This window comes from Nymphalis io, chromosome 29 (assembly GCF_905147045.1).
Source record: "Nymphalis io chromosome 29, ilAglIoxx1.1, whole genome shotgun sequence".
In the NCBI taxonomy this organism is placed as follows: Eukaryota; Metazoa; Arthropoda; class Insecta; order Lepidoptera; family Nymphalidae; genus Nymphalis; species Nymphalis io.
The window spans coordinates 5,471,353-5,497,005 of record NC_065916.1 but is presented as its reverse complement, the minus strand read 5'-3'; the positions used below and the strand labels follow the sequence as shown (position 1 = coordinate 5,497,005).

The following is a 25,653-nucleotide window of genomic DNA, read 5'->3' as shown; positions in this document are numbered from 1 at the left end:
CATCAAAACAAACTGTCTAATACGATTTCGTATTTAACTGGCGAAATTTTGAAGCCGTATTACCGCCTAGCCACGGGAAGAAGCGACAATAAGCGCGGTGCGATTACTAAGCAATGAGCAAATGCAATCACCGCCGCGTCTATTATAGGCCGGAAAGGTAATATAATAATGTCAACGTTGTCTCGACTTTTCGGGAGACTAGAATTATGGTAGACGGATGTACGTGGTTGATACTGATTATATTAAATATGACCAATTATCCAACTCGTCAGCTTTTTATTAGTCCTCCACGGTGACAACTCCTTAATTTATTCTCGCCCTTTTTAAGTTAAACCGTGTTGCCATCCCAAAAATATTAAAAAAGACAAATGGAGAAAAATATTCCGTAATACTCTTCCGTAACAGCCTGTGAATGTCCCACTGCTGGGCTAAAGGCCTCCTCTCCTCTTTTTGAGGAGAAGGTTTGGAGCTTATTCCACCACGCTGCTCCAATGCGGGTTGGTAGAATTCACATGTGGCAGAATTTCAGTGAAATTAGACACATGCAGGTTTCCTCACGATGTTTTCCTTCACCGTAAAGCACGAGATGAATTATAATCACAAATTAAGCACATGAAAATTCAGTGGTGTTTGCCCGGGTTTGAACCCACGATCATCGGTTAAGATTCACGCGTTCTTACCACAGGGCCAACTCGGCTTAGAAAAATATTACCACATACTAATTATTTAACTATCATAAATTAATTAAATATAAGAAAACAAAATAAATTAATTAGACTGTCACTAATTTCAGGTCGTCTATATAGGTTGTTACACTAGTAGTTTCCTTATTAAATTTAGAAGAAATTAGTTGAGGACCGACTTCATTTCTTCCCACTACCATCATATTTATTAAATATAAATGAAAATGTATTAAATATATTACGGTTTACTAAACTTCCAAACAGCTGGTCTAGAATTATAACAACAAAATTCTGTACCCAAAAAGGAAAAAGAATACAACCACAATTAATTGTAATAATAATGAATTATAACCACATTAATTTAACTTTCGAAGTTCCGATTACAACTTTGTGGACATCGAAAACGCCATTTTTTCGCGAATCTATAGTAATTATCTTTTGTGTGTGTGTACACTCCCGTGCCTCGGAAAGCACGTAAAGCAGTTGGTCCTGAGCCTGAACTCTTTCCGGTCGTGTTGGATTGTCGTTTCATTGGATTATGTGAGTTAGGGAATAAAGAGTGCACCTGTGTTTGCGCACACACTCGTGCACTATAATATCTGCTGCGTAGTTGGCTAATCTCTCTTGAGATTGGCCGCCGTGGCCGAAATCGGTCTTGAGGACATTATTAGTGAATATCATAGATTATTCAAGATCGACCAATGATATCGGTGTCAAAGTTGTTTATTTGGGTTTGTTCCTGTTATGGTTAGATTAGGCTGTAGTAGTAGATAGTAGTTTTGGGTAATGTTTATTTACTTTTATTATTTTTGTTAACTTAAAACCGTTTTCTTTTTGTAATTGAGTAGCTTCAATAAATAAAATATTATTAGTATAAATAAATATATATTTAATCAAGAACTATTTGCTATTAGCAAATCGCAAGAATCTCAAATCTTCTCCTAAAAAGGGAGAGGAGGCCTTAGCCCAGCAGTGGGACATTCACAGGCTGTTACTATAACGAATGTGTAAATCTAAGGTTTGTTTATCCTTAGTAGAGTTTACTCATCCAATTGATTAGGATATAAAAATGATTAAAATCATAAAAATAAAGAATTTTAGAATATATAAATGAAACCACATCATAATTATAACATTTAATTTAAATAAACTTATAAATAAGTTACACATTAAACTTATAAATAAGACATCTTTTTTAATAATTAAAATCTAGCTTTGGTAGACTAAAAATTAAAAAAATATTTTTACTGAATTGTTTTCATTTTTAATTTACACGAGTATTTTTTTGGATACATTGATTCACTTGACATAATTGTTTTAGTCCATTTTGAACGAATGAACGGACGAACGAAAAGCTAAGATTCCACATTGGATATAATGCTTAGACTATTATTATTATTATTATTATTTAGATAAGATTGCAAGTTAAAGCAACTCAATAGTCTAAAAACTTAATACACATTGTATTAAGTTGTTATACGCGGAATTTGTTTTCATAATTAATATCTTGCTGACTTTAAAATCAGTTGCATTGAATGTTTTTTTTTTCTAAAATGACCTAAAAATTATCGATGAAATTATTTATATAACGATTTACGATATATAAATAACTTAATAAATTAAATATATATTTATCATTTTCTATAAAGGAAATAATTATGTGGTGTAATCGTTTTGTTATATTTTAAAAATTAAAAAATTTAATTACAGTACTATTTTAAAAAATATGTTAATATTAAAATATTATGTGGCCATTTTGGCAGCAGCTGCAGCGGCGACGGCGGCTGCCTTCTTTTTGACGGCGAGCGCTGTTCGCTGTTTCGCGGCGATTTTCGCCTTTTGACTCTTCGACAATTTTCGTTTTTTCTCATTCGCGACTGCTATTTATTAAAAAAATAATAAATGGTTAATAATGTATATGCACAGACGATAAATATAACTTGAAACAGAATAGAATTCAAAAATGTCAAATAATTCTTGTAAAGGGAAGTGATTATCACTTACCGGCAGCTAGCACTTGTCTATTGGACGCAGTGCGAGCGAGCTCTCCGAACGTGTTCGCGAGTGCGGCGCCGAACCGTGCGCAGTCCGTGCGGGACACGGAGTGTACACGCAACGCGAGTGTTGCAAGTCTGAATTTATAATAATATAATTTTTTTTTAATATATATCTATCTTGTAAGCGTAATGCTAAGCTGTTGCTGTTTATTTTGTCTTTTACCCCTAAGCCTAAAATTTTGTGAACGAATACAAACTATTTAATTATTTTAACGAGCATGCCATAAATGTACACATTTAGGAATATAATCTAGTTTAAAATTGTATTCGTTCGTAATTTTAATATATGTCCTGATAGTATTATTTGTGTGTATATAAATAAATAAAGTTAGATCCAAATAATTAATACCGCCGCCATATGTCATTAAAAAGTACCAAATTGTCTATGGTCTCATCCGAATATCTTTAACAAGAGCGGCTCGTAACTCGTCGCTCGAAATGTGTAAATGTATTATTTTTACTGTATTATTACTTTGCTTTGCTTATTTAACTATAATAATAATAATATCCTGGGACATTATTCACGCACGGCTCGTACTATGGAAACCAGACAACTGATATACTACATATACTATTTTTCTTTAGTAAATACATACTTATATAGATAATTACACCCAGACTCAGGACAAACAGACATGTTCATGCACACAAATGTCTGTCCTAGGTGGGAACCGAACTCACAACCTTCGGCGTGTAAGGCAAGTATCTACCAACCACGCCAACCGGCCCGTCAAACTATACACTGTTTACGTTTTAACTGTCGCTGAGTTAATTGGCACACACACATACATAGATACTCACACGTAGCCCTGGCAAACTGACAACACTAACATCTAATCAAAGAAATTTAGCCATAGATAATTCAGATATTTTTTATGATTTGACATATTTGTAATATTTCTTAATTTGTATTCAAATCAAAATACAGAAATACTAAGTATTACAATTGACTAGGTTGCACAAATCCCCTCTAAGCCTGGTAGGCTGTACAAGAATTGTCAGATTTCTGATAGGAAAACGTAAATTTCTAAACGTAATCACCTGCCAGCAAGGTCCTGCTGATCAGTATCCAGGTCGCAAGTCGGGGTGGTGCTGTTCTTCTTGCTGCCCACCATCTGCGACCAACGCGACTGTTGCAACACAAACAATTTTTATATACACCACGAAATTTATTATTATACAAACACGTAGTATCTAAGCTACCGAACTACCGGTTTTAATAGGTTATATTATAGATAGGTAAACTTAAAAAGCAAAAATCGTTAGAGCCGTTTCCGATACACACGAAATATATTAAATACATACTCTACATATATACAAACATTGCTCATTTATAAAGGCGGGCTTAAGTTTTACCGCTATGAAATATCCCGGCAGCCATAACGTACCAGAAATTAACTGTCAATTGTTTTGATATACATCATTAGTATGATGGGTAGGTATTCGATTGTCAAACTGTCACTTTATCGCAATCGAGTCGACACGTTATCGTTGCCGTTTAACCGTTTTCCTATTCTTTAATTAAATTATCTACTATTGGTGTAATCTTCACCCTTTAACCTTGCTTTAACTCAAGTCGTAAGATTGTGTTATAAATTAAATAATATATATTATATTTTATATATCAGCTGGCTATGCACACACACCGTCTTCACTTCGCGCCAATTCCAATATATATTGTACTTTCCCGCGCTCCGCAATGTGTGTACTGGACACCCCGATGACAGATAATATATGTTATATTATATAGTATATATATATAGTATGTTATATTATAAAATACTATTTAAAAATTTACAAGACAACTGTATTAATAGGCAAAGTTTAAAATATAGTTTTCTATCATGAAACTATCAACAACAGTCCGCAATTAGAAATTTATAATTACAATGAATTAACTTAAACGTACGATATCACAACATTTCTAATATTAAATATTACGATCACTCGTCATTCTTTAAGAACAAACAAAAATAACCGCGATTTGCTTTTCTGTAAGAACATATTCGAAAATCACCGCAGAAAACGGTCGTAAACGGTCGTTTAGGAAACGATAAACGCCATTGACCATAATAATTATAACATTACAAGAATACAATAATGCATCAAAATAGTGTATCACCGTAAGTCGGTTGCAACATTTCACGGGTGAGTAATGAAATTCTTAAAGAATAGTAATGCAGAATTCGATTGTGAAATGTCAGAAAGTGATATGCGACATTGACCATTTGATAACAATTAAAACATTCCAAGAGTACACACATCAAAATAGAATAACACCATCTTTCAACATTTATAGCACAACGGATAAGCCGAGATGGCCCTGTGGTAAGAACGCGTGAATCTTAACCGATGATCGTGGGTTCAAACCCGGGCAAGCACCACTGAATTTTCATGTGCTTAATTTGTGATTATAATTCATCTCGTGCTTTACGGTGAAGGAAAACATCGTGAGGAAACCTGCATGTGTCTAATTTCACTGAAATCCTGCCACATGTGAATTCTACCAACCCGCATTGGAGCAGCGTGGTGGAATAAGCTCCAAACCTTCTCCTCAAAAAGAGGAGAGGAGGCCTTTAGCCCAGCAGTGGGACATTCACAGGCTGTTACGGTACGGTTACGGATAAGTGGTAATACCGTCTTATTACCTTGTACGGCTGTGGACATATACCGAACATATACCTCTGGATCACTTGCTTCAATTCGTCAGCGAACAGCAACGCCGCGCCGTCGTTTTGAATCTGAAAAACATTATTTTATACATTTATCCTGTGGATTGAACAATATCATATAACAATGTCCTCCAGACCGATTTCGGCCACGGCGGCCAATCTCAAGAGAGATTAGCCAACTGCCCTGCGCAGTTTAGTTTGGGAGTTTAGTGTGTTGTGTGAAGATATTATTAATGAGGATGTAATGTCTAACGTAAAAGCCGAGATGGCCCAGTGGTTCGAACGCGTGAATCTTAACCGATGATCGTGGGTTCAAACCCAGGCAAGCACCACTGAATTTTCATGTGCTTAATTTGTGTTTATAATTCATCTCGTGCTTGACGGTGAAGGAAAACATCGTGAGGGAACCTGCATGTGTCTAATTTCATTAAAATCCTGCCACATGTGTATTCTACAAACCCGCATTGGAGCAGCGTGGTGGAATAAGCTCCAAAACCTTCTCCTCAAAAAAGGGAGAGGAGGCCTTAGCCCAGCAGTGGGACATTAACAGGCTGTTACTGTTACTGTAAGTAATGTCCTAGGATATTATTTATATTTATTTATTCCTTCTTCGATTGGAATACATAGATACTCGTTTATTAAAGTTTTTTACTAAATTTCCCTCATTATCAGAAATTTGCCTCTTATTCAACTACGCTTTAATGTTCATCGGATTTTTACGTAATAAAACAATTATTAGATAATAAATAGATTGAATATACTTTATTGTTCACCACAAAAATTTAAAAAATTACATTACACATCTATATAACGTAATTAGCATGCATTTTGGCGGCCATATCGGTACGAGGCAACCAAACCAATTCTTTTTATACATATTTTCGTAAACACAATTCTATCAATAGTATTTCAAATTTATTATCATAACGAAAACAAACTACCATCATCATCAAAAAACTTAACCAAACAATTGTAAACGTTTGAAAACATATTCAATTCATATCCAAAATAAACAAAACTATGACGCTATGAACTGAAAACATTAAACATAACGCAAGAACACCGCGGCTGTACATTTTATCAATTCAGAAATAATCTAAATCGCTTTCAAGATTTCGTGGCACTTGTGAAATTATTATATACATTATATTGGCTTCACGCCAGGTGTAGCCTTTGCGGAATGAGTGAAACCATTCAATTGTGCTGGATTCAATAATATATATAATGGGAATAATATTGGTTTGAAAGGTAAGCGACACTTTTTTTAAAATTAATAATAATTATCTCCTCCAGACCGATTTCGGCCACGGCGGTCAATCTCTAGAGATTAGCCAACTACGCAGAAGATATTATAGTTCACAAATGTGTGAGCAAAAACAGGTCCACTCTCTATTTCCTAACTCTCATAATAGGACCAACGGGCTTTACGTGCTTTCCGAGGCACGGGAGTATTTACAGTAATGCGCCACCAACCTTGGGAACTAAGATGTTATGTCCCTTATGCCTGTAATTACACTGACTCACTCACTCAAACCGGAACACAACCATACCAAGTACTGCTGTTTTATGGTAGAATATCTGATGAGTGGGTGGTACCTACCTAGACGAGTTGCACGAAGCCATACCACCAGTAAAACATAACATCTTGGTAATATTTCTTACAGTGCCAACGTCCAAGTGCCATATGCCATGTGCCAGTGTCCCATGAGCCAGTCTATACTTAAATATATTAAATTAAAAAAAGCTGTGCTCTGTAACAAAACTTTTAGAACAATACAGCTTTAGAATTGCACGTGTTAAAATCGTAACTTCGCAGGTCTTAAAGATTTTATATGTATATACAACTCAATATGATATCAACAGTGTTAACAACCAGCTTGTTTCACAACTCAATGATGATTGCCGTTCTTACTTCTAAAACACAAAAATGAGAAATTATATTAAGTGCTCAACTGACTAATAATATAATATTCACCGAAACAGGAAGTCAAAATAAAACTACTGATAGTAAAAATACGAAATATTTAAATATATAATATAAAAATAAACAAGCAAAATTCAAAATGTAGTAAATATAACAATAATATAAATTATAATTTATTACATTATTTTTATAATGCAGACTTATTTTAATAGGCGCGGCTATTCTTTACAAAATGCTCAACACTTATTTGAAATTAAAACATGATTATTTCATCAAGCTAACACATGTGTTGATGGAACTTAAACGCCGTTAATTTTAAGCTTAAATTGTTGAAAAAGAAAAAAAGCTTAAAAAAAATTCACCTGCTTAAAAAACAGCATTCAAACCAGTTTTCTTTAGAAAAAAGTATTTTTACATTCACCCATTTATTTGTATGTCATTATTTCAGTTTAGAGGAAAAAAACATGCAGAAGAGACGGTATAATTAGCCATATGAAAAAAATAGACAGAGAAAAAAATAGTTATTTTCTAACTTAAAAATAGGTTTAATTTAAACTGTAGCAGTTACGGGGTCTAACTAAAATATAGTACTTTATGAGCTTGTTTTTATGAAAAAAAAATTATCACACTTTTTTCGTCTAGCGTGATTATGCAAATAATTTTGGCAGACTAATTCGTTTGATCTAAAAAGAGATGTCGTGGTGCATAAAAATTAATAAAATTAACAGAATATTATTCAAAGAGGATCGACTCAGTTTCTGCAACATTAGTATCGTTTCATTAGATATATTTTTGTTTGTGTTTAATCAAAAACATGCGAGTACTTTTTTTTGGAATGAGGCTGGCATAAATCCGATGTTAAATGGACTCAAGGACTATAAAATACACGCTACATCTTACATCGTTCCATGTACCTATAATTACACATCCATTAAAATGGAACAAGTAAGACGCCAATAGCAAGTTTCGCGGTAGAAAAACTGATGATTTAGATCAGATAAAGGGAATTCGAAAATTGTTTTTTTCTTTTTAATAAGGTAGATAGGTGGACAAGCAAATGGGTAAGTGGTCACCACCGTTCGTAGACATAGGCATTGTAAGAAATATTTACCATCGCTTACATAGCCACCAAACTTGGGAACTAAGATGTTATGTCTAATTGTTTTTGAACTTCTCTTGCAATAAAATGATTGCCAGTCGAAATAAAAGAACAAAGATATTACTTTATTCGACAAAATAACTCGTCATTTTCTACAATTATGAGTGTTACTAAAATAGTGTTAATTTGTCTGGTATTTTGTAAAAAGAACTTTCAAAGAAGATTTATCGTTTAAAAATAAGCCATTGTCGTTCAACAAACGTTAATCTTTGATATCATCCTGAATGATGTTACGGCGGCCATTCTCAAGGGATATTAGCCAACTGACTCAGAACATAGTATAGTGTGTGCGCAAACACAAGTGCATTCTCTCTTGCATCACTTTCATAATTCAATGGGACGGCAAATTCGACATGACTAGATAGAGTTCAAGCACTGGATATTTGACGTGCTTTCTGAGGCACGTGTAAACACTGCCAACCTCCAGGTTTTCATATTTCTGGAGAATATCTGGACTAAAAAACCCAAACTTAATTGACCCGACCCGGGGCTTAAACCCACCTGTGGCTTTAGAAGCCAACGGAAACGACGAGGCTGTCTTGATTAATACATGACATATGTCTATTCCGTAAATATTAATATTTCTACAAACGAAATCGTTAATATTGTTTGACGAGCCGGTTGGCGTGGTTGGTGGATGCTTGCCTTTCACGCCGAAGGTTGTGTATTCGATTCCCACCCAGGATAGACATTTGTCTGTTTGTCCTAAGTCTGGGTGTAATTATCTATATAAGTATGTATTTAAAAAGACACTAGTATATGTATTATATCAGTTGTCTGGTTTCCATAGCACAATCTCTGCTTAATTTGGGATGGCCGTGAGTGAATAATGCCCCAGGATATATATTATTGTCTATGCCCGCTGTACATATCGGGTTCATGTTTCTTTATTTAAACATGGGAGATATCAATAAAAAAATTGAAGATCCACTCCCCGCCTTTACTTTTTGTATAAAAAGTTTATTATGCCTGCATCTTAACACAGGTGTTAAAATGAAAACGTATTTCAGATTTGAAACATGACTAATCGTAATTGACGCCATTTTGACGCGAGAAACGAGTGGGCGGGAAATATAAATACAGATTATATATTACTTTGCTTTTAAATTTACCGTTACAAATGAATTATCTCTTGAAGATTTCTATTTCATTATACATTTCAATATTTATTGATGGAAATTCAGATAATTCAATTATCAATGACAAAGTCTATGTACACAAATAAATAAAATTGGAGTATCGGTCTATGATTTCAAAATAATTGTTTTTTCAATAAATTTGTTATGTGTAGTTTGTTTTTAATTTTATTTGTACATTAAATTATTCATTAACTTTGTATTAATAATAACATAATCATTATATATAGAAATAAAAAAACTAATTGTTACATTTTTAAACATCAATATAGCTGTTAGTTTTGAAATTTTAAAAATAATTGCTTCGTTAGTCAAACGAATACAGTCATTTTATAGTCCGTCTGTTTGTCCCAGTAATTTTCAAAAGTAAACAACTGATTTTATATAAGGAATATTGCAAGATGCCGTTTAGCCTTTATTTCATTCAAAAAGGTGAGTCTAAAGTCATAGTCACGTACCTCTTGTATAGTACCTAAGTAATACCAACTAGTTTTCGGTTTGACCTATGAGTGCAGACGGAAAAAGCCTGGGAATGCCATAGAAACCTGGGAAAGGCTGGGGCGACATAAATATTTTTTAAATCTCTTTTGTAGGAAATCAATGTATCGATTGTGATCAAGTTGATCAATTTATAGGACGTGATAACCTTTCTTGTGGATCTGTATCCTACAGTTCAATGGGACAGGATTGAACCTGCGACAGAACTGAACTTTTACATCGCTAGACCGCATAAACAATTCGCTATTGGAGTTTAAATTTAAATTAAATTTATATTAGGTTCTAACAATATTTATTCACGCAATAGACAACTTCAAAACGTACCCCGGTTCCGTTGAAGGTTACCGGTTTGTATGGGATTGCTAACGAGACTCGACGACGACGCGCGAACGCGATGTTATCTTGAGTTATTTAACTCATACACAATATAACACACCTTCACCACAAAATTCACGTCCTTTCGTACAAACATATAACTCTTATTTCAAATAGTATAAATATACGTCGAGAATATTATTGTATATATGTACATTGTATATGTATATATATATATATATATATATATATATATATATATATATATATATATATATATATATATATACTGTCGTAAAACAAAAGCGTACCGTATGATTCGTCGCGTATTTAACGGTTGACTAGCTTAGAACACAGATCTATCTATTACATAAATAGTGTACCCATTAAATAAATATGCTAAATAAATAGACTATAAGTAAAGTTAATTTTTAAACGATATTTCCTTCGTAAGAGCTTGGGAACCAAGCTTGGACAGCCATAGACAATATTATAAAAAACGCACTATAAATAAATAAATATTATAGGAAAATACTGCGGTTTTCGAAAATTGCGACTGTCCAAGAGCACTGTCTAACTCAGAATAGTTTCCTCTATATATAGATAACTTAAAATTATATCAAAATTAGTGTTTTTCGCCAAGAAAATGGTGTCTATTTATAATTTAAATGATTGATTTGTGTCTAGCGTGTAATTTTCCCTTAAAGCACTATTCACAACACTGTCTAGTTTCCAATGACGTAATGATATGACAGACGTCTAGTCCTCACTTAGAATGATATCCCCTTATATTTATTTATTTATTAAAATATCAACACCGACAAGGTTCGGTCGTTGATAGAATGCGTTTCTGACGTTTTGATAGTGCTAGGTATGGTACCACCCTCTTATCACATGTTCTACCGCCAAACAGCAATAATTAGCATTGTTGTGTTCCGGTTGGAATGTTGAGCGAGCTAGTGTAATTAATTAAAGGCACGAGGGATGTAACATCTAGTTCTCAAGGTTGGTGGCGCATTGGTGATGTAAGGGGTTATTATTATTTCTTACGGCGCCAATATCAAAGGGCGGTGGTAACCACTTACCATCAGGTGGCTCAACCACACTGCCTATCTATATTATAAGAAGAACGGCTCTCACTTGTTCATAACTAATTATACACTATGCCTGTTACAGCCACAAGAGGAGTTAACTCAAATAAAAGACTTTGACATTGAAATGACGGGATATTTTCCATCTTTGGTCGAAGTTGATTTTAATTCACAAAAAATCTTGAGTGTCCGTGAAATTAACGATACTTTGGAAGTAAAATTAAAGTGGATATAAGTAGTTAAGTGAAAAAGTATTGTTATATAAATAAAGATATATTAATTAAGAACTTTTTTTTTTTTTTTTTTTAAATAGAACTGTTTGTAGTGTAACATAATACAGCAGAGCTGTTAGGAACATGTAAATCCATGGCCTGTTTATCGATTAACATTAAATTTAACGCAAAATTACTACATTTATGGAAGTCGTCATAATGATATAAGTCTTCTCTTCTAAACAACGTTCATATAATGATTAGTTTAATAATGCTGTTTTTTCGAATGTCAAATCAATTATGACAATAATATTTATGTAATAAAAAAAATATATGCGATCTGCTAAGAATTAATCATCATGAAAGATTGTGATATATAATATTAGATGTAAAACAAATTACCTATTATTAAATGTATCTGTCATTTTTGTTATTAAACAATATAATCTACTTTTTTAATCTGTCAACAAGAACATTGACAGATAATCTTCATGACGGGAAAATGATTGACTTGAATTCTTACGAGCATTGCGTAGTACATAATTTGTGTCTAAACATTTTGGGATTGCGAGTAATATAAGTAATCATTCATTCATTTCATTGAAATCTCGTTTTTTTTGAGTTTAGATCAAGTTCTTTCAATTATAATAATTTAATCTTTGTTATCTATACATAATATAATAATAGTGCTCCAGACCGATTTCGGCCACGGCGGCCAATCTTATAAGAGATTAGCCAACTGCGCAGGAGATATTATAGTGCACAAGTGTGTACACAAACACAGGTGCACTCTCGACTAGTCGGTTGCCCTGGTTGGTAGATACTTGCCTTTCACGCCGAAGGTTGTGGGTCCCACCCAGGAAATGTGTCTGTTTGTCCTGAGTCTGGGTGTAATTATCTATATAAGTATGCATTTACAAAAGAAAAGTAGTATATGTAGTATATCAGTTGCCTGGTTTCCATAGCACAAGCTTTGTACAAGCTTAATTTGGGATCAGATGGCCGTGTGTGAAAAAAGTCCTAAGATATTATTATTATTATTCCCTAGCTCTCATAATCCGATGGGACGGCAATCTGACACAACCAGAAAGAGTTCAGGCGCAGGACCAACGTCTTTACTTGCTTTCGGAGGCACGGGAGTGTACACACTTCCAACTTACAGACTGCTATAGAGAATTTTAAAATGAAACCTCGTTTTAGGAACTTATTCTCTAATTTGATTGATATTAATAATTTTCTATCGCCAAACTATTGCTATATTCTCTTTAAAGTCTGAATTAGTCAGTAATCATAAACATAAGGAACTTAACATCTCTATATCTAAAATTTTTTCTCTAAAATTATATGTAAGTTAATATAAATATTAAATCGTAAATTTAATAATAATTTCACAATGTTTTTATTAATTTTAATGATGTTAACATGGTCTTGGTCTTGTAATTGTTAACGATTAACTTTATTTAATGACATTTTATAATGTTATACTTTAACGAATGAATCTACTGTTGGTTGTACAAAATAAAATAAATAAAATAAAGAAACAAATCTCTGATGCCGTGATTGCCGATGTATTGAGTGGTTAATACTTCTTGAAGTACAAATGTCTATAGGCGGAGATCGTCACATACCATAAGTAGCAAACATGTCTGCCTTCCTTTATTTAATAAAAAAAAAAATTAAACAAAGTCGCTGGTATAATTTCGTTTCTAATAATACTTTAACAGATATTTCTAGACCCAAAAACATATTTAATGTAAACCTTGAAATTCATATTATAAAATTTTATGTTGCAATGTATTTGGCGCACGTGTCGGTCGTAATTTACACTCTTGTCATTGTATTTTTGTCACGCATCGAATGATAACTCTATACTAGCCGTGTCATCGTGTCTATGGGTTGCTTTATTTATTTTTTTAAGAATCTAGAAAGTAGGTAAGCGCATTGCAATACAAAGAAATAAATAACATATAACAAAAAAAATTAAAGTCTTGCGACTTTTAAAAAAAAAACCAATACCTCTTACGACTTTTTTTTTCGAAATGATGTTTTGCATTTGTCTCAAGTGGCCTCGACAGCATCACCGGGCGAGGGCGAGTCTTTCAAATAATAAGAGCCCACTTAAGGGCTGAGAATACATGTCCTAATAATAATAGGCACCTTCCAAGCGGTTCCCAAAAAAGGGGATCGGTCTGACCCGGCAAATTATCGGCCAATAGCTATCACCTCAGTACTTTGTAAGGTGATGGAACGGATTCTTAACAACCAATTGATCTATTACCTAGAAGATCACTGTCTAATTAATGATCGTCAGTACGGGTTTCGACCAAAACGGTCCACAGGTGATCTTCTAGCGTACGTAACACACCTCTGGGGTAAAGCTATCGACAAGCATGGAGAATCGTTGGCTGTCAACCTCGATATCTCCAAGGCTTTCGACAGGGTCTGGCACAGAAGTCTTCTCTAAAAGCTGCCGGCATATGGTCTGCCTGCTCAGCTATGCACCTGGATTGCCAGCTTCCTACACAAGGCTTCAAAGCCACGTAGTCTTCGTGTTTTAGTTGACGGTTGCGCTTCACAATTCTATGTAGTGAATGCTGGAGTGGAGAATGGGGCTCTGATAATCTTGTTGAGTTTAATGCCAAGAAAACATAGGTATGCGCTCTCACAGTGAAAAAGTCACCATTTTCCCCTCTTCCCTCCCTCTTTGGTACTCCGCTGGTGATACAAAGCAAAATCACCATGCTGGGGATCGACGTTCGCTGCGACCTTAGTCCAAGGGATTACATCGAGGCTGTTAGAAAAACAGCTTCACAGAAACTCGGAGTTCTGAACAAGGTGCGGCGTTTTTTCACGCCACAGCAACTGTGCCTGTTATATAAAACACAGGTACGGTCTTACGTGGAATATTGCTCGCACCTTTGGGATGGCTCCGCTAAGTACCTACTGGAGACCTTGGATCGGTTGCAGCGACGTGCAGACCGCATTATTGGCGACGTAAAGGTCACAAACACCCTTGAACCTTTACAATTGCGTCGAGAGATAGCAGCGCTGAGCGCTTTCTATCGACTGTATCACGGCGAGTGCTCTGAGGAATTATTCTCTCTAATTCCTGCTTCCCCCTTCCTTCATAAATCTACGCGAGCTGGCTCTCGATGTCACCGCCTAACTGTGACATCAATTCCATCGCGCACAAAGATATTTGGCAACTCCTTTCTTTGTCGCACTTCCAAAAAATGGAATTCCTTACCAGCTCACGTATTCCCCTCCTCCTACAACCCGGGTTCCTTCAAACAAGGCGTGAAGAGGCATCTTGCGGGCCTTCAAGGCGAAGGCGGCTAGTGCAGAACATTCTTCCCGTCTGTATTGGCCGTCGTCGCGTTTGGACTCTACTACCACTTACCATCAGGTGGAGTAGAGTCATTTGCCCTCTCGACGAATATAAAAAAAAACCTTCCTGTGGGGTCAAACCTCGGCCTAGGACACCGTTGACGTCGGAAAATACGACTCGGGAGCCACTTGTTGTCATATACAGTCCCTATATACTATATAAAAGTTATGATAGATTAAATAAAGTTAATTATAAATTTTTAACGGAAATACCGACGTACTTTCAATGGCCGAAGTGCAGACTTTTTATTTGGCCTCTAGATGGGACAGTGACAGGCTTTATATTGCAAAACAATGAACTTTAAAAATATCTTAAATGACAAAGCAGTCTTAAAATTATATTAAAAAACCTACACAACGGAGGGAAATGAAAAAAGCACATTGTGTTGCCAGATACGTAAAAATAATTCCCACTAGTTTATTATCGTGATTATTTTTTTTTTCATAACTTGGCAGAGAGCGATATTTTTTCAGTTCGCGAAAACGAAATCGCCACTTTTTACATAAACAATAATTTTTAAACGATAGTCGAGTACTGTACATAACATTTTATTATGTTATAAACAATTTGTTATTTAAATACTCTTTTGTTGAGTAAGCTGTACATCTTTTTGTTTACATTCCATTAAAAAAAAAAACACTCATAGGATTTAGGCTGCGATGCGAATTCACCTGACTATTTTTATAATGGCACCCGAGGCACGAAGCACATTGCCAACAGTCAAACTTTAGACAGCTACTGAAAATTTGACGAGCCGGTTGGCGTGGTTGGTGGATGCTTGCCTCTCACGCCGAAGGTTGTGGCTTCGATTCCCACCCAGGACAGATATTTGTTTGCATGAACATGTCTGTTTGTCCTGAGTCTGGGTGTAATTATCTATATAAGTATGCATTTACAAAAGAAAAATAGTATATGTAGTATATCTATTGCCTGGTTTCCATAGTACAAGCTCTGTACAAGCTTAATTTGGGATCAGATGGCCGTGTGTGAAAAATGTCAAAGGATATAAAAAAAAAATTACTCGAACGAAAATCCCAATAACTTTGTACGTCGGGATGTGTAGCTAAGTTAACCAGTGCTTCCTTTTGGATGCGTAGGCGTCCTAAAGACGTCCTTATTGCCCTCGATCATAAGATTACACCGGCCAATATCAACAGGATAGGTTACAGAACAAACACACACCGACCCCGCCGGCGGGGTCGAGGTCTCTCATTTATTATAACCCGTCCGCGCTTAAGCGTACGACGGGGTCATTGCACACATAGTGTCCTCCTTCCTGACGTCGACGGCGTCCTAAGCCGAGGTTCAGTCTCACAGAGGACCCTTAAGACACGCGTATTCTGAGCCCTTAAGTGGGCTCGCAATATCCAGCTGAGTATCTTAAAGACTCGCCCCCCCGCCTGGTGACGCTGTCGAGGCCTTATTATTTTGGGATATCTAAACTAATATCATGCGCTTCTCTTGAAGGTTTCCAACTCGTTATGCTTCGGAAAAATCGCCATCGAAATCTTACTCCACAGAGTGGTCGTGCAAGGCAGAGAATGTCTCGATAATCGCGCTTTCTACATCATAATACCCAAGCGGCGTTAAAATTTCATTATCAGACCTTTGCATTGCTAAAGCATTAAAAAAAATATTCGTTTCATTTTAATAAAAACGATTGCGTACTCATGATGTTGATCGATGTTTTCAAGTTAGAGATGATGGCCACGTGTGATGTATTAACAGGAAGATTAATCGACGCGTTAATCTGTACATTTTACTAAGAAAATTTGGGTTTGGTGTATATCACATTCATATAACATGACGTACTTTGTAACGATTAGTATGCGAAATTATAAGTTCGCCGTTAAATAATTTAAAAGTTTGTTCGATGTTGAATTAAAGCAGAGAATTCTATCAGATCCTTTATCAGAATCTGCTAGGATGCTCCTGGAAATTTAACTAATAGCAATAAATAATAAGTGATGTTACAAAATAAAGAAGGGACTATAGGACTGACGTAACTGTCGAGGACAAAAGTCCCTAAATTAAATAAAAAAATTAGTTCGCCTTTAACTTAAATAATTTAGTTGCACTTCAATATTTAAGTGACGTTTATTCGGCCGTTATAACCTCATGATGACATGTAATCGTTAATTTTTATTACCATAATTAGTAATCCTTAATCTGATTACATTTTCCCAATTCTGTGGTTGAGTACCTTATCGCTAAATAGCGATCTCTACCAGGCAACCAACTGTGTAAGGAATTACTCATAGGATATTAGGTAGGTGGTGCTGTAATAATAAAAAATAAAATAACATAAATCTATAATAAAAACAAAGTAATATTTGTCGTAAAAAAACAACAACCGTTATAGTAAATTGGATGTTCGTCAACCTTTAGGGTAACATGGCATACGGACTGTCTCGTTGGTCTGATGCTAGGCCGCAGATCCGGAGGGCCTGGGTTCAATTCCCAGGTTGGGCCAATAAAAAGTTATTGGGATTTTCTGTCAGAAAATTCTCAGTAGTAGCCTGGAGTCTGGTAGTTGGAAGTGTGTATACTCCCGTGCCTCGGAAAGCACGTAAAGCCGTTGGTCCTGCATCTGAACTCTTTCCGGTCGTGTCGGATTGCCGTCCCATCGGATTATGAGAGTTAGGGAATAGAGAGTGCACCTGTGTTTGCGCACACACTCGTGTACTATAATATCTTCTGCGCAGTTTGCTGATCTCTCTTGAGATTGGCCGCCGTGGCCGAAATTGGTCTGGAGGACATATCCTCGTATCCTCTAAACATCACTGCAACTATATATTTAATTAAAATATATAATCATGTAAGTTACCTACTTTATTGTTTTCAATATTTATCATCTAATAATAATAACTTTAAGTCTAATTTGTTTTAATAATCAAGTATACTATATGTCTATACTCTATTGCAATAGGAGTTAAGAGAAACAAACCTTAGAATTACATATTCCAAGGGATTTTATAGCTAAGCTAAGCTAAGTAATATATTACGCACTGCAAGCGGTTTTTGATTAATATCTTTTTTTTCTTTTTTATTTCAATCAAGGATTACAAATAAATAAAGTTAGATTGCTCTGTAAACAAAGACACGACAATTAAAGTTTATTATTCCTCATGTCCTTTCCTCTTCAATTCCTCATTATTTTTTAACTAAATAATCATAAGATGGTTTTTTTTCTCTTTTTTGGCGTGTATCTACGCTATGTGGGCGCAAAATATTCTGCGAATGTCACATATAAAATAGATGAAAAATAATTCTTATTAAAACATCAAATCTTTAAATGTCATTTAAATTATTTTTTTTATTAGCACATGTAACCTATTACCGAAACTTAAATGCCAGCGCGAAGGCTAACTTGGAAAACATTAATGAAATATTACTTACTGTTACTTCTTTATTTATAATACAATACTTACAAACATAATTATTTTAATCCGCATTAATTTATCTTCCAAAATTCGGTTAACAACTTCGCTAATAATCAAAACGACATATTTTGACAATAGATTACCCATAGACATAGATTTCGACAAAATGTCGCGTCATTTCAATGTCAAATTTGTTTATTTGTCTTCACTAAGCTTGCGTGTGGAACAGGCTATATTTTTAAAATGTCATTAATACGGTGTTATTTAGACCAATAGTTTTAAAGATATTTTAAGACGTGAAAGAAAGTATTCAAATTAAAACTAGGGCGTCCGTCTAATAAATTTTATTCGCGTTTGATAATATTGTACAAGATTGTTGTGAGCGGAGATAGAGCTATTGGGAGAAAGAGATGTAACTACGATGTTTAACATCAAATGTGTAGGGACATGGACTACCTGATGGTAAATGGTCAACAACGCCCATAGACATTGGCATTGTAAGAAATGTTAACGATCGCTTTCATCGCCAATGCGCCACAAACCTTGGGTACTAATATGTTATGTCCCTTGTGCCTGTAATTACACTGGTTCACTCACCCTTCAAACCGGAATATAACAATATCAAGTACTGCTCTTTTATGATAGAATATCTGATGAGTGGATGGTACCTACCCAGACGAGCTTGCACAAAGCCCTACCACCAGTAAATAAGCGTTAATCGAATTTTCATGCGCTTAAATAGTAAAAAAGATAATAAAATCCTTTATATGTCTCTAAGGCATCTCTCTCGTTGATTGTATATCAAACGCGGAAATCCAACGAAAGACGAAAGTCGAAGATATTGGGAAGCGTATCACGAGGTTAAAGTGGAGATGGGCTGGACACTTGGCCAGACGGGAAGACGGAAGGTAAAGTAAAATCGTCATGGAGTGGTGGCCTAAAAAAGCGAAAAGGCCAGTGGATAGACCACCCGTCAGATGGTCAGACGATGTTAGAAAAATGGCGGGTGCTCAATGGATGCAATTAGCACAGGACCGCGAGAATTGGCATGCCTGTGAGGAGGCCTATGTCCAGCAGTGGATTAATGTAGGCTGAATATGATAATTATGATGATATGTCTCTAATGGGCAAGTCGTCTTCTAGAAGAAATAGTTTGGAGCTAATGCTTGGTTAGCTTTTTTGTTTGAAAACATTAATGCTATTAATTATGCACTATTCGCCTTTTATAAAGGCTGTTTTAGCGACTGTTTAGTTAAACAATGATTTCTCTCTTTCTGTCATTTGATCGATTTGACATTCGATAGAAGAAGAATACACGTCATTGTTTAACTGTTCACCCTCTGAAAAAAGCTATATAGCTTTCCCAATAAATTTTGTTCAGAGGGTGGTGGTGGTTGTTTGTTTATATATATATATCAGATAAAATATTGTGGGTACATTAGGTATTTCTTACATTTCCAGTGTCTATGAGCGGTGGTTACCACTTATCATCGGATAGCCTATATGCCAGTCTGCCTACCTTTATTCAATGTTCCAATCTTTAAACTGTAATGCCCAGTGCCAGCGTTAGGGCCACCGACACCCCGGGCAAAATTTTGTGGTACCCAAATCTGATCCAAAGAATTTCATCTTTCCTTTTGCATAACCCAGAGCTAACAACGTGGACGTAGAAAGTTTTGTAGCTCCTCTTTTTTATTTTATTTTTTGTAATTTTTTTTTCAAATATTTCTTTCTAAGTATGGCGCCTCCCCAAATTTGGCGCGCCGTGGCCCGATCACCCCCCCCCCCCTAACGCCAGCACTGGTAATGTCGTTTAATTTTTTCAGTCTACTAGGAGTAAAAAATAAACTTGATTTGGAATGTGAAAATAGATGAACTAATGGGCAAACTTAAATTATTATAATCGAGCACTTTGATTGTATTATGAGTAAATAAAATAAGTTTTCCTACATTACGACTTACTCACTTCATGTGTTCACATTAACAATAGAAAAATACCAACGTTAAATAAAAATAATAGAAGCTGAACTAAGTAGTAAGAAATAACTTAGGCCGGTTTATTATTACTTTTTACATGTTATTTTAATAAAGTTATACGTTATTATAAATTTCGCTATTAACTTTTATTATTATAAGCATTGCACATTGAAATATTTTTTAATAGAACCATATTACAAAACCATTATAAAAATGAAAAATAAGTTTATTTTAATTTTTATAATGTTGTTCCCTCAATTTCAATTTTCTTGCGTGCAATTTTTTAAACATATTAAAAACTAAGTATGAATATAAAATAGTTTTATTAAATAAAATAATTAAAAAAAAAATCCTGGTACAAATTTACCATTTTATTTGTAGATTTAACTTCGGCACTGACGTTACTCTTTTCATCCGACTTTGCTTCTATTTTTGCACACCCAAAAAATAAAAGCAACACTAATAGTTTACAACGCATTTTTGCTGTCATTTTTTATATTATAATAAAATAATATTATAATTTTAAAATTATTTTTTATATTTATTTCAATCACTCAATAGCACAGTTTAAAAATATAGAATGTCAACGTGTGAAAAATAGCGGAAAGCGTCGCCTGTCAAACCGGCGTGCCGTTCTCCAGAGCACTGGAGATTCGTGCATAGACAGCGGGACGGATTATTTTAAGAATTTATCGAAGACATTTTATTGACTTGGTGAAGATACGAACGAGATTTTAAGATTGTGACATACATAATATACTTCTATTATAGTATACATAGATTTTGTCTGGGTGTCTATTCTTCTACAATTTAAACTTTTTTTGATACACAAAAATTAGAGCCGTATTTTATTTTTGTATTGTAAAAAGCTTAATCAAATTTAAATATCCGTGCATAAACAAATTTCATTCAAATTTCACTGTGAAACAAATGAATATTAGTTATACAAAAGCACAGTGTTCAATATTATTACGATTCCATACGCCTGCTACGGGTTTAATAAGACATCGCCTGTGCCGGTATTTCAATATTTATGAAAAAAAAGTGACTCCGTACATTATTATTAGTCGGAAATGACCAAGTTTTTAACGTTCCAAATACTATTGAAATCAGTTAAGTCGATATGATTGCTAAACAAACAAAGCATAGATAACGTTGTTAAACTAATACAATACAAAATCATTTGATAAAAAATTATTGGATTACTTATTGAATCTACATTTATGTTTCTATATTAATATTATAAACAAGAAAGTAACTCTGGCTGTCTGTTACGCTTTCACGGCTTAACCACTGAAATAATTTTGATGAAATTTAGTACGCAAGCAGCTTAAATCCAAAGAAAGGACATTTTTATACCTCGAAACCACGGAAGAAAACTAATTTAAAATGTCTTGTAAAAGCCTATTTGATTGAAGTATATCTTATTGATTTTGTATTAAGCTAAACGAACCTACCTTATTTAGGGATAGTATTTCATTACTGGTTTTCAATTACAGTCTCAACATAAATAAATTAAAATTAATTTATAATTTGCAATACAAACGAAACGTAATTGTTTTACGCGGTGGAAACCTTCAGAAAGGTACCCGGCTCCTTTAGGAGGGAGTTATGAGACCAAGTTATGTGGGATTCTTACCCATTAAAACCACTGCGATGGCCGTCCTCGGCACGGATCGGAGAGGCTGCGGGATCGTGTTGATTTACTGCATCCGTGGCTCCTCTCTTGTTGGGAGTTCGTAGATATGAGATTGGAATCTGATGATTGACTTTCGTAAATTATTATTTTGTATTGTTGGTTAGCGTGACAAAACCGTCCTTCCGTCCATCATTCTATCAGATAAGTAGACCCGCGTTATCCGCCCGAATGTCGAAAGCGCCCTTCGAGGGCGCTCGAGGCTTTGGAGTGGCAATAGCCCTGGAGTACGCGCGTTATCGCGTCACAGTTATCCTGCCAGTCTCCGAAGACTGGATCATGGATAAACGACTAGATATTTTCTTAATAGTGTTTCAAGTGAAACATGGACGCTTACTAAGCATAGCATGCACAAAATAAAAGTGGCACAAAGGACGATGGAGCGTGCTATGCTAGGCATCTCCCTCGTTGATCGTGTATCAAACGCAGAAATCCGATGAAAGACGAAAGTCGAAGATATTAGGAAGCGTATCACGAGGTTAAAGTGGAGATAGGCTGGACACTTGACCAGACGAGAAAACGGAAGGTGGACTAAAGTCGTCACGGAGTGGTGGCCTAGAGAAGCAAAAAGGCCAGTTGGCAGACCACCCGCCAGATGGTCAGTCGATTTTAGGAAGATGGTGGGTGCGCAATAGATGCGACTAGTACAGGACCGGGAGAACTGGCGCGCCTGTGAGGAGGCCTATGTCCAGCAGTGGATTAATGTGGGCTGAATATGATGATGATGATGATGTTTCAAGTGTACAAAAATCACAGGAAAGGCCTTACCCATTATTTCAAAATACATATTATAAAAATGAATGTTTCTTTAAACACAAAACTTATATACAAATACGAAGCTGTCTTTACAAAACGAATAAAAACTTACATAAACTTTTTAGTATTCTAAAAATCGCTTTTATAAATTAAACAATCATCAAAGGCAGAATAGCTTGGCCCTCGATTTTATAGTATCCATTAATAACCCGCCAAATAACTGCCTGTCAAACTGTGACGTAAAGTTCACGTCAGCCATTTTGCTTTATATATATCTGTATTTTTTAGTTACCGTGATATAGAACAGATTCTGTTCCTATATATAGCTGTACATATATATTTTATATTTATACGAGGATGTCAATCTGACCTTTACCAGTCCTGGCGGCCATTCTCAATAATTAAAAGTAATTGCGTAGAAGACATTAGTGTACTCAGCAATCTATTCTAAGACGGGCCGGTTGGCGTGGTCGGTAGATACTTGCCTCTCATGCCGAAGGTTGTGGGTTCGATTCCTATCCAGGACAGACATTTGTGTCCATGAACATGTCTGTTTATCTGATGAAAGCTATAGTAGACACCCCGTTTACATGCGGGGTTGTTGGGAGTGACTGTTAGGATTATGTCAAAACTATAAAAAATACAAAAAATTGTCTATGATCTAATCTTGATATCATTCATAAGATTGTTGATAGTCCGCCATAAGCCTGCGTGTGAGCAAGGTCTACGTTAGTTAACTCGGTGACAATTAATACAACTCAATAGTATATAGGTTGACGGGCCGGTTGGCGTGGTTGGTAGATACTTGCCTCTCATGCCGAAGGTTGTGGGTTCGATTCCCATCCAGGACAGACATTTGTGTCCATGAACATGTCTGTTTTCCTGAGTCTGGGTGTAATTATCTATATAAGTATGTATTTATAAAAGAAAAGTAGTATATGTAGTATATCAGTTGTCTGGTTTTCATAGTACAAGCTCTGCTTAGTTTGGGATCAGGCCCTGTGTAAATAATGTCCCAGGATATTATTATTAATATTATTATTCTCTCACTCTCATATTCCGAAAGGAAACCGGCACGGTAAGAGAAACTTCAGATGCAGAGTTAACCGGTTTTCGTGCTTTCTGAGGTACTGAGCTTACTCTTCCAACTTCCGGACCCTGGGTTGCTGGGGACCTGAGAGTGACTTGATAGACAGAAAACGACTTTTATGGAGTTACGGTTTTATGCATACAAATATGTAATAAATAGTCGCATAGCATTGGTCACTAGCACCCAGTGGGGTCATAAATCAGCCCCCTTTTATTTTTGCAATTGAATTTAATAATTTTAGGGCATTGTAAAAAGTACTCTCATAACACTAACCTTGAAAATGATTTGTTGATATATGAACAACAATTATCTAAGCTTAAAAATATTTCAAGATTTTAGATTCATTGATTTTAGATACATAATATTTTTTTTTTATTAATTTATATTTTTTTTTCAAGTTTAGAAGTATTTTATTTATGTACAGACATTTTTATAAAAGACCAAATTAAAATACAAAGAACAAAATACACATTACAAATATAATTTTATTTAATTATTATTTTCGTTATTTTAATTACTATTTCAATACTGTTTTGTAATATGTACGTAACTCACATTTGCACAACATGATCTTAATAACTATTGTTTACTTTTTTGTAGTTTCTATGTTTATTTCTTAAGTACCACTACGAAACATGTATTTTTTTTAAATTCGTCATTATTAATGTGCTTGCTGTAGTCTCCTTTAATTGAAAAAGCACACATATTTCAAAACATTATTCCACGATATAATGTACTCACTCTTATGTATGTGTTCTTTGTTGGAGATCCTTAATAAATAAATAAACATATATGTAAAAAAAACAAATAAAAAGTCATTGATAAAATTGCATATTATTGGTTAATAATTTTGTGTGGTATATGTAATACATAAGACTCGCCTTCATCAATTTATTAAATAATGTATATAGCATTTGGCCTGCAGACAATAAATTTTGATTCATGTCAATTTTCCATCTAAAACCATTAGAGACGGCATTGACCACGCGCTGATTATGTTATTGCAAAATCTCTGATTTAATTTGAACTTACTACAACATTTACTATCCCTTTTAACTCTACACGTGAAAAAGAGACAGATAGTCCTGTCAAATATCTGTCATTATAATTATTTCACGGATGACAGCTGGTGACGTACAAATGGAGCTTAAATTCAACTTTAGACAGCTTTATAATAAAAAAAAAAAACTGGTTTTTTATGTTATTGATGTTATTATTAAATGGATATGTCAATGTTTTACTTAGGGTTACTTAAAACTATAGCTTTACGTTTTAGTAAATAATTAACTTAATGAGATTGAATCGTGTAACATAGCGCTCATCTTTGGGGTTTATCTTAAGAACGATTAAAGTAATACAACATCCTGTAATTGGCCCACTATTGTTTTAAGGACTCTCCTTTTGAGCAGAAACTTTGAGAACAGACTTGGAGCGTATCCATCACGCTGCTCCACCAACTAAGTGGATACCTGTAAGCTACATCACGATATTTTCCTTAACTCCGAGCACGAGATAAAAAAAGAAACAAACTAATCATATATCATAAAAATAGCAGTTGTGTTTGCCCAGATTCGAATCCTCGATCTTTATTTTAGATCCACTGAGCTACCTCGGCT

The 25,653-nt window shown here is 34.8% G+C and overlaps 1 protein-coding gene and 1 long non-coding RNA gene across 3 annotated transcripts in view; one reads left to right on the top strand and one right to left on the bottom strand.

Moving 5' to 3' along the window:
* Positions 1-25,653, top strand: part of LOC126779720 (uncharacterized) — a 71,420-nt gene that overhangs the window by 3,169 nt on the left and 42,598 nt on the right. The gene's annotated exons all lie outside the window — the stretch shown is intronic.
* On the bottom strand, positions 1,814-21,128 carry LOC126779654 (uncharacterized). Of its 2 annotated transcripts, none has more exons than XM_050503807.1 (5): positions 20,863-21,128; positions 5,389-5,481; positions 3,782-3,870; positions 2,688-2,815; positions 1,814-2,563 (listed from the first exon to the last, which is right to left on the bottom strand). In XM_050503807.1, the coding sequence occupies exons 1-5, from the start codon at positions 20,983-20,985 to the stop codon at positions 2,427-2,429; spliced, it is 570 nt and encodes a 189-aa protein (XP_050359764.1). In that variant the 5' UTR covers positions 20,986-21,128; the 3' UTR covers positions 1,814-2,426. The 2 variants fall into 2 exon arrangements, with proteins under 2 accessions (XP_050359764.1, XP_050359765.1); XM_050503808.1 differs by having other exon boundaries at positions 3,782-3,855.

Coding starts and splice junctions, on each gene's coding strand:
- LOC126779654 (XM_050503807.1), bottom strand. CDS start 20,985: ATGACAGCAAAAATGCGTTGTAAACTATTAGTGTTGCTTTTATTTTTT. Junction 5,482..20,862: donor TTAAATCTACAAATAAAATG/GTAAATTTGTAC, acceptor AATGTTTTTCAG/ATTCAAAACGACGGCGCGGC. Junction 2,564..2,687: donor TAGACAAGTGCTAGCTGCCG/GTAAGTGATAAT, acceptor TTTAATAAATAG/CAGTCGCGAATGAGAAAAAA.